The 10,470-nt window shown below is 31.6% G+C and overlaps 1 protein-coding gene across 2 annotated transcripts; it reads left to right on the forward strand.

Moving 5' to 3' along the window:
- The first annotated feature begins 3,280 nt into the window (after positions 1-3,280).
- On the forward strand, positions 3,281-6,392 carry LOC119370421 (putative amino acid permease 7). Of its 2 annotated transcripts, XM_089720985.1 has the most exons (8): positions 3,281-3,414; positions 3,494-3,615; positions 3,689-3,922; positions 4,035-4,128; positions 4,220-4,434; positions 4,820-4,953; positions 5,058-5,285; positions 5,867-6,392. In XM_089720985.1, the coding sequence occupies exons 2-8, from the start codon at positions 3,546-3,548 to the stop codon at positions 6,266-6,268; spliced, it is 1,377 nt and encodes a 458-aa protein (XP_089577111.1). In that variant the 5' UTR covers positions 3,281-3,414; positions 3,494-3,545; the 3' UTR covers positions 6,269-6,392. The 2 variants fall into 2 exon arrangements, with proteins under 2 accessions (XP_089577111.1, XP_089577110.1); XM_089720984.1 differs by lacking the exon at positions 3,281-3,414 and having other exon boundaries at positions 3,436-3,615.
- The last annotated feature ends 4,078 nt before the right edge of the window (positions 6,393-10,470 follow it).

Raw genomic sequence — 10,470 nt, forward strand, 5'->3', positions numbered from 1 at the left:
GAATCTGCTACTGCTGCTACTACTGTAATAAGGTACTGTTAGACACTAATCCTTTCTTTTTTTTCTTTATTTTTTGTATCGTTCTAAAGCTTGACAGCAGTTTGAAGAAGGAAAAAAAAAAAAAAAAGATTCAAGCTGCTAATGTCTTCTTTTTCCTACTAATTGTTTTCTTGAAATAAACTGAATTAGATTAGTCTAAACTTAATTTAACTTAATTTATGATTGTAATACTGTTCTAAATCTTTTTTTGGTTTTAAACATCCGTGTTCCAAAGCCTGTTGACCCAATTAATCTAGATTCACATCGAGCAGATATACAAAGAGGAGCAAAATACTCATTTCTAAATGTTTAAAGGGACTTCATACTCAGGTCTAGTTAAGGGAGAATAGATCTCTGCCCTTGATTAGTCAAGGGTTAAATCTTTAATAGTTATTATTCATATTCCCTTCAACAAAAAAACAAAAAAACTATTATCCATATTAAAAAGAAATAAAGCTCAATTTGTCCTCTGAACTCGAGCACAATATATTATTTGCCCAAAAAATTAACTTTTTATACAATTTGCACCTTGAATTTCCACCTAAAAGAATAAAACGCCCAGATTTTTAAGGAAAAAAAAATTATTTTATAGTTTTATCTAATAAAAATTACTTTAAAAAATTTAAAATTAGAAAATAAAAGGTTATTTAAAAATATAATAATAATTATAAAGATTCACGGTATTTGATTTAAAAATAATTTAACAAGTATTTGATTTACTAAAATATACAATTAGAAAAAGATTTGATCATATTGAAATATTTTGTTAGAAAAATATTTTTTATATTTTTGTTTGATTATTTTTTAATTATATTTGATTTAAATTAAATATTTAATTACTTTTCAATCATATTTGATTTATATCAAATAATTTATTTTTGAAATAAAAATTGAGCATTTTGTATTTTTGGTGTGAGTTCAAGGGATAAATTATATAAAAAGTTAATTTTTGGACAAATTATATGTTTTGTCTAAGTTCATGGTGCAAATTGAGCCTTATAATATATTTTAAATTAACAAATTATATATTTCTTATTTTTAATTTCATATTTGTTAACTTTGTTAATCTAAGTTATTTTGAATTTGAAATAATTAGGGTTTCATAAAAAAAAAAAAAAAAAAGATTCGTGAATCATTTATGGGATAAAATTTTTCTACACTCGGTTTGATACACCAACATCAATCATATATTTTTAAAAAATTATTCCTATATTAATTGAGGTTAATTTTTTAATTTGACTCAGACTGATAATTCAAAATCGATACGGCTCTATTACCATTGAAGAAATATAAATATATTTTTCCATTATATAAACTCCACATCTATTCGTGGCCATCTATCTATTCAAGAATTTTGAAAATTATTGTATAAGACGAACAAAGTGATGTGAGTCATCATCCATTTAGTTGCATATATTCTTCTTATGTCATAGCACATTGTTCATATTACTATTATTACTATTAAATAAAAGGACGCAATTTGAAATCATGCTAAGCAATTTTAATTTTTAGTGTTCTATAATTGCAGAAATGACAATGATAGAGAAATTTTAACTGTCAAGGACTACTTTTTTTTTATCAAAATCATGCTTCCTACCAAAATAAAGCTTCAAGGGAATAAACGTAATTTTTTATATTTTAGAAAGCAAAATGCACGCATGACTATAATTATAAAACTATTTTCGTTTTTAAAACCGTCAATTTCAAATTTATATTATAAGAAGAGTGAAATGGAATTGGACTGCTTTTACATTTAAACTATCAATTCTAATTTGAAAAATCAAGAATTGAAGTCGATTTATAAACATATAGTTTTGATTCCGGTTTGGAATTGGAAACCATTTACCACAATCTGATTTTGAGTTTGACCAATTTCCACTTTTATTCAGTTCTGTTGGCATACCCTGCAAAATGTAATTTTTTTTTAAGATTTTTTTTTTCCGAATTTGAGGGCGGTGGGCCCCAAAAACTAGCTGGATTCACTCTTGGCGCAAATAAATTATTATTATTATTATTTGAATAAAAATTCAGTTAAATAATAAGTTTAAGGAAAAGAAGGAAAAAAAAAAACCACATATTTACTACTTAATTGAAAAGGTTTGGTGTTAATTTTCTTTGACCGTATTAAAAATAAACGAAAACCTATTATAGGTATGCATAACTAACTAGTTCTGATATAGAAAATAAAAATATCTCATATATACTCCATGCTTGGCTTGTAGGGTTTCTTTCTTGCATAGACAAAATTGATTCCATGAATATTATTCTCTTTCTGATAGAAGAAGACTAGTCAGTAGCCATACATCCACCAACCAAACAACCCGCCAAACTTTGTGCTATGTAGGGCTAAATTTTCAGACAATATCTGTGCAAAAAGCTGACGATCTCGGTTTGGAAGAAATAATATATCGTGACTAACAGAAGTTACAATTCAAATGACAAACACATTGAATATATCTGTTGAAGATTTCATATATAGTCTAATATGTGTGTGCGCAGTGTTAATCTTAGACCACCTTCTTTTTTTTTTTTTTTTTCTGTATTTTGTTCTTAAGAATTCATTAAGGAAAGGAATAAAAAAAAAGCCAATTTTGCAGTTTTTAGTTAAATAAGAATGCTAATGATGCTTTTATATATACTTCTGAGTTCTGCCATGCGTAAGTACTAAGTAGGGCTTGACATGGGTGAATCTGCTGCTTAAGTGCTTCGTCTCTGTGTTAGTTAGTTAGGCCAGATGGATTGAACCAGTCTCACATGCAACGTCCCCAACATACATATGCAAGATTATATCTATTATATGTATGTGATTGATCTCACCTAACTCGCGTGATTGAGTAGAGTAGTTCATAAATGTTGTTTAAATTGGAAGAATATGTACATCTTATTATTTGTTTAGAAAATAAAATACTGAATTTAAAGGGTATGATTGAAATAAAACTAAGTGATTTAAATTCCATCATTTATAAAAAATTAATTTTATAAATTTTAATATATATTTTTTTCTCAATCAAATATTCAAATTCTATCGCTCAAATTTCATCGATCAAAACCAACTCGTAAAACAACTGTATTGAAAGAGTTTAACAGCTGGGATACCTCATTTGGGACAATGAAAATTGAATTTAAAATAAAATGTAGTTCTACAGAAAAGTTGCTATTCATTTTCTTACCATGATGTTAACAAGTTGTTGGTATCAGAATGGCATTTTCCTGCATAGTATATATTGGACTCTTCTATCAAATGATAGCCACATGCTTAAAGTGTGCATTGACGAGCCAAGATTGTCTCCTACTGCAGAAAGTCAGGACGTTCTATCACTAATATTGCTTCTGCTGCCTTCAAACATTTCCTAAGTACCAACAGGAAATTATTTGGTAAGAAAGATGTTCCACATATTTCATTATTTCTATTGGATATGGTTCAGAGTTAAAGCTTTCTATTTTGGCCATACAGGTAACAATAGCCTTCGGTGCATATTTCATTTCCTTCTGTCCGTTGAAGAAGCATGGCAGTTCAAAACTCTATGGAACTAGCAAGTAGTTCTTGTGATGATGATGGGCATCCTTCAAGAACTGGTAAAGAAAATCTTTTCTTATTTTTTTAATTCATCTCAGATTGAAGTTCGAACTTTTATTTTTCCCATATTAGGAAACTTATGGAGTTGCGTAGCTCATATAATAACTGCTGTTATTGGGTCTGGAGTACTGTCATTGGCATGGAGTACAGCACAGCTAGGATGGATTGCAGGGCCAATTGCCCTTCTTTGCTTTGCAATTGTCACCTATATTTCTGCATTCCTCTTATCAGATTGTTACAGATCTCCTGACCCAGTAACCGGAACGCGAAACTACTGTTATATGGATGCTGTCAGAGTGAACCTTGGTAGTATATTGAACATTTTCTTCTGTTTTTCTTGTTTCTTTCTTTTTAATTTGGTTTAATCATTACAGGGTGATGTGTTGTTTCTAGCTCATTTGATTTAGTGATAGTTCAGGTAAGACGCAGACGTGGTTTTGTGGCTTGCTTCAATACTTAAGCATGTATGGGACTTGTGTTGCTTATGTTATTACTACTTCAACCAGCATGAGGTACTTAATTACTTCCTCCCAAGTACTTAATTACTTAATTAATATTAGGGTTTTGTATCTTACAATTTCTTTTGTTATTTCATTATTGTAGAGCAATTCAAATGTCAAATTGCTATCACAGAGAAGGGCATAAAGCTGCATGTGCATATGGAGATAATTTCTTTATGCTTGTATTTGGACTTGTTCAGATAATAGTTTCACAAATACCAGATATTCACAGCATAGAATGGCTCTCAGTAGTTGCAGCTATCATGTCCTTTGCTTACTCTTCTATAGGTTTTGGACTTGGCTTTGCAAAAGTATTAGGTATGAATTTTCCAATTTGGCCTCTTATTTTTCTTTGAAATAAGGTTTTTTGAATTTAAGCATCTATTTCTGTTCTCATTTTAATTTCAAGATGAATCAAATAAGTCTTAGAAATTTACAAAAACCACAATAACTAAGCCTTAATTCTAAATTAGTTGGGGTTGGATATACGAATCATTTGTTTTCATCCCGTATTGTGTATAATTAAATCTAGACCTAATATCAAAAATCCATTTAACACCCTCCACCCACATAAGCGTCTATGTAAGATATAGCCAAATTATCTCAGATATTTTTCTCTTATTTTATCTTGGTAGACTAAAAAAAATTAAAATAATTAATAGTTCAGTAATCGAGTATTTATCGAATACCTTACAAATTGTAGAAAACGGAAGGATCAAGGGGAGCATTACAGGAGTGCCAACTGCCAATGTTGCTGATAAACTATGGCTAGCCTTTTTAGCACTTGGGGATATTGCTTTTGCCTATCCATACTCACTCATTCTTCTAGAAATTCAGGTTTGGCTTCTGTTGAATTTTATTATTCAAATATGGCAGATTAAATTTTTTGAGGCTTAGCTAAAGAGACTGAAAGTGAGAAATAAACTTTTAATTAAATGAAGGACACACTGAAGTCACCTCCTGCAGAGAATAAGACAATGAAGAAAGGATCAATGGTTGCAATTTTCATTACCACTTTCTTTTACCTCTGCTGTGGATGCTTTGGATATGCAGCTTTTGGTGATAAAACACCTGGAAATTTATTAACAGGATTTGGGTTTTTTGAGCCTTATTGGCTCATTGACTTCGCAAATGCTTGTGTTCTTATTCATTTGGTAGGAGGATATCAGGTACTCTACTTCATATCAAACTCTTGGATTTCCTATTTTACTTTGTGAAATTAAAGTTTTAATGTGGTTGTCCATATTTTAATCCTCACAAATATTGTTATATTTCCATATTGTTTAAATCATTTTTGAAAAAATAGTGTTATGTTTAAATATTCAGTTTATTAAGATGTGATTTACTATAAATTTAATACTATGTTTTAATTAAAAAAACTTTTAAAACATACCATAAATTGCCAAGTGGTGTTCCTGCTAGTTTTTTCACTTATGTGGGAGTTCTCGAATTTGAGTCCTCTCAGCCACAGTTGTTTTCTCCAATTTGGTGAGTCAGCCAAAAAGTGAATTTTGATAAAATTATTCATTGGATTGCAAAATTCTCAGTCCAAACATTGCCATCTCATATTTGGTGCAAGTACAATTAATTTTATAAAATTAAAAATATTTTGAATTTTAAATTAATGTCCAAAGAATGTAAAATTTGAGAATAAAATACATATAATTTGAAAAAATTCATTTATACCAAAGAAGCTCTCAATAGTTTTGCTTATGGTTTTGAAATTTTATTATGTTCGTAAATTTTTCAGATATATAGCCAGCCAGTGTTTTCATTTGTAGAAGGATGGTTTTCCAAGAAGTATCCAAGAAGTGGGTTTGTGAATAAATTCTATACCTTTAAACTTCCATTGTTCCCTCCTCTTCAAGTGAATCTTTTAAGGGTATGTTTCAGAACAGCTTACGTGGCATCAACTACTGCTATTGCAATGGTCTTCCCTTACTTCAACCAAGTCTTAGGAGTTTTAGGAGCATTGAACTTTTGGCCGTTGGCTATATATTTTCCGGTGGAAATGTACTTTGTGCAGAAGAAAATTGGGCCTTGGACAAGAAAATGGATTGTCCTTAGAACATTTAGTGTTATTTGTTTGCTTGTCACAATTTTGGGCTTGATTGGGTCGATTCAAGGCATTATAAGTGCAAAATTAGGATAAACAATCTAGTTCACCTGCACGTTGCCGCGGCTAAATATTTATGCATTTTCGAAACATGTATAAAATGTCTGTATTAATATATTGACATATGATACAAATATTTATCATACATATGCATTTTTTACGGACTGCACCATTTGTAGTATTGAAATAATGTTGTACGCGTGTCATCATATAAAAAGCATGAGGAGCAGATTACAATTATAAATATAGGGTGATGTGTCCCACATCGCTCACGGAGTACATCTTGGACTAGTGTATAAGACTGGGTTCAGTCCTTCCCTTACGAGCTAGCTTTTGGGGCGAAATTAGGAGTTCAGATCCTTATCATTTGATATCAGAGCTCTGGCTTCGTAGGGTCGGTGTCTCGTGGGGTTCGTCAGAATGCCGACTGAGGCAGTCGGGTCTTATGGGGGTGGGGATGATGCGTCCCACATTGCTCGCGTAGTACATCCTAAACTAGTGTATAAGGCTGAGTTCAGTCATTCCTCTACGAGCTAGCTTTTGGAGTGAAATTAGGGGTCCAAATCCTTATCATAGGAGGATAAAGGTTATAGCCTCTAGCTTTTCAAAGCTCCCCTTAATTTTCCCAAGAAAAAAAAAAAGGGCAATTTACCAAATTGAATTCACTATATCCATTAGTAAATTATTTATAAGTTTTGGGTTTGTACAGGGAGGTTTGCAATTGTGTACATGAACCACAATTTTAAGTAATTGAGATTCTCTACATAATTTCTATTATTAGTAAATTATTATGTATTGCTAATAATTATGAGTAACATTGCTTGAAATTTTAACAAATCAATCTTAAATAAATTTTTTGAGCTCCACATCATATTTTAACTCACCTATAATTTTGTATATAAAGTTACATATATGAATGCTTAATATATGAATGGCAGCATCAATTTTATAAGAAAAGTCTAATGAAATTTCTAATTTTTAACTTAGACTCGTTAAACAGTTTAATTTATAAAATCATATTTACAGAATACTTCAATTTGTAAAGTCTCAACCAATGAATATAAATTTAGATATTTCAACTGTGTGTTGCATTCACTAAGTAAGATAATATATATATATATATATATATATATATATATATGAATTTTTAAATAATGATTTTCACGTTTTTAATTTATAAGTTAAAGAAGGTTTTAATAGAATATAAATATTGCAAATGCCACTAAAGTTGGATTTTCATTTATACATTTTGCCATGTCTATACTCACTCATACTCAAACAATACATTGAGATCATCGTAGCCTCCTATATCATGTCTTATTGTTCATTGGCTGAATATATAATTTAACCCCTCAAGTTTATTAAAAAAAAAATCTTGTGGCATTTTGAATTTTAAAATGAACTTTGTAGCATCTTGAACTTCTCTTTTTTAATAATTTCACATCTCGTCATGTTAAAAATAATAAATTTTTAAAATTTTTGGCTTTTACATGTAAAATAGTAATTTAGTATGTGATTAGTACAAGTTTTGAAATAATAATTTTCACATTTTTCAATAATCTAATAAGTGTTTAATCGATCTAATTTTATAAATTAAGGTGTTTAATAAATCAATTAAAATATATGCAATTTTATAAGTAGAAATATTCAATAGATAAAAGTGACGTTTCAAGGTGCTATAAAATTTTCTGTGAAAAGTATAAGATTTAAATTTAATTATTTAACCCTGGTTCAAACTACAAAAATCAACTTGCTTCAGGCCCAGGCCCAGCGCATACTATTATCACCATGGAGGCTCTCTCTCTCTCTCTCTCTCTCTCTCTCTCTCTCTCTCTGTCTGTCAAAAGCACAATTACCGAAAAGACGTTGACAACTGCCTTTGACCTGTTTGGGTGAAGGAAGTTCTTTTGATTTGAGTTTTGACTGTTAGGAACGTTGTAGATATACCTAGTTTTACATCTGGCAGTAGCACATCAAGTGTTTCCCTTCAAAGAAAAATTTTGCTGTTAGGAACGTTAGTGGGTCGGTTTGAATGGTTTAAATATAATAATCCAACCAAATCTAAAATAGCAGTTTGAAAAAATTTAAATTCAAACCAATCAATAAAAAATTTCAAACCAAACCAAATATTTGATGGCGGTTTGATTTGGTTTAGCGATTTGTGCTGTTTGGAATAATTGAAATCAAACTTCCTCATTCATCTAGTTAAAAAAAAAAAAAAACTAATATCATACTAAATATGAAAATAAATTAATAAAAATTATGCCACAAAATATACATGATTTTTTTTTCGAAGGAAAATAAACATGATTTTGAATAACTATTAAAAGTTTTCAATTAATTATATATATATATTCTTAATATAGTATAAAAAAATATTATATATTTAGTAAGGTAATAATTAAGTAAATTATAAATATAGAATTTAAATTTTGATTTAAGTACATCGATTACTAAAAAGTATAAAAAAATATAATTTTATGCGCATATAGTTTGTGCATATATTTATTAACCTAATTTTACACGAATCTTTCACTACAAAAAAAACGCCATTTTGCGACCGACAAATCGGTCGCTAATTTACTGTAGCGACCGATTTGCGACCGACAAGTGTCGGTCGCAAAATGACTGGTCGCAAACCAAGTTTGCGACCGATTGTGTCGTCGGTCGCAAATTAGAGACCGATAAAATCGGTCGCAAAAGTGAATAAGCGGTCGCAAGTTTTGGTCGCGGTTTAATTGGAAAATCAGTCGCAAATTTGGTCGCAGAAAGTTGGTCGCAATGTTTTGAAATCGGTGGCAAATTGGTCGCAAATTGTAAATTCAAAATGTTTACTTTTGGTATCAAATCGGTCGCAAAAATGAAAAAAAAAATAAAAAAAATTAAATATTATTTTGAAACCAAAATTTTTCTGCACCTGTGAAAATTGACATAAATGCATATATATCACACACGCAATTCAAAAACAGTATAAAAATGTAATTTTTATTGTTCTGAACAAATTAAAATATGAAAATACAAATGAAAAACTAAAAAGGTCCAAAATCAAATCTATATATGCTGCTGTTCATCTGCAGGATCCGATGTCGGATCGCCGGGAGGAGTACCTGCTGGATGTGATGTAGCGCCAGGAGGGGTGACCAAGGTATCGTCTGCAGCATCGGGATCAGGAGCCGATAGTGGCTGCTGCTGAGACGTCGAAACATGTCAGTCTGTAGCAGGCGCAGGATCAGAGGAAGAAGTACCAGCACCGTGCTCACCGGACAGCCGCATCACATGCGCTCTAAGCTCTGCAATCTGTCTCTGCTGATCAGCAAGCTGAGCCCGTATATCATCATCATAGTGCGAGTCAGTGTGCTCCGGCTGTGGTGCTGCGCTGGCTATAGAAGCGTGAGCTGCTGAGCCAGTGTAAAACTGTGATGCCTGAGACCCGATGCCGTATACCTTCCTCTTCTTCTCGCCCCCTACAGCCTCGAGATAAAGTGCTACCTCGTCAATTCTTGACTCAGCTTCGGATTCATCGGTCTGAGAAGTAACAATACGCTCCCGAGCTGTAGTATAGTTCTCCTGAAAACAAAAAATTAATAAATCAATGCAATTGCGAGCTTTGTTATATTGAACTTTGTACATCTTCGCAATGATTAGAGGGTAAATGTAAATATTATTCATTGTTACTTACATTGACGCTCAGCGCACGTCTGTCGACAAAGGTATTACGATCGTGGTCCTTCGTGTGAGTGTATGTAAACACCTCCATCGGTGTGGGCTCACGACCTAATTCTTTAGCCTGTAATGAATTTATATGCATGATATATTAATATATATAGTGTCCTTTCATTAAACATCAGTTTCTTGTAAATGGACTAATTCACTTACTAATAATCGAGCTGTCTCTATAGCAGATATAGATCCGCCTGTGTGTCGTGAAGGTCCTGCTCCATCACCGCCAGTCTCACTGCGCCTGTTTTGTGCAAATATCTCCCACTTTCTCTTGAATGCAGGATCCTCCCAAGCCTTTTGCCAGCTCTCCCATATCTCCTGAGACACGCACTGCTGCTTCTTACCGCTTCTTCTCATCCTATAGGTGAAGTCAGCGTATCGATCGGTGCATATCTTCTCCCAGGCTACTTTCAGCATAGCCGTAATGGCCTCGTCCCATATGAAATGTTTCTGCAAAAAAATGAAATATAGCGTTTAAACATTGTCGATTTGTATCTTGAATTGTAAACATTGAATGA

The sequence above is a fragment of the Jatropha curcas genome, chromosome 5 (genome assembly GCF_041381405.1).
Source record: "Jatropha curcas cultivar XTBG-Jc1 chromosome 5, XTBG_Jcur_1.0, whole genome shotgun sequence".
Taxonomy (NCBI): Eukaryota; Viridiplantae; Streptophyta; class Magnoliopsida; order Malpighiales; family Euphorbiaceae; genus Jatropha; species Jatropha curcas.

Excerpts from the sequence above, each read along its gene's own strand:
- LOC119370421 (XM_089720985.1), top strand. The coding sequence starts at position 3,546 with ATGGCAGTTCAAAACTCTATGGAACTAGCAAGTAGTTCTTGTGATGAT. Across the intron at positions 4,129-4,219 it reads ACTACTTCAACCAGCATGAG|AGCAATTCAAATGTCAAATT; the intron begins GTACTTAATTAC and ends TCATTATTGTAG. Across the intron at positions 4,435-4,819 it reads TGGCTTTGCAAAAGTATTAG|AAAACGGAAGGATCAAGGGG; the intron begins GTATGAATTTTC and ends TACAAATTGTAG.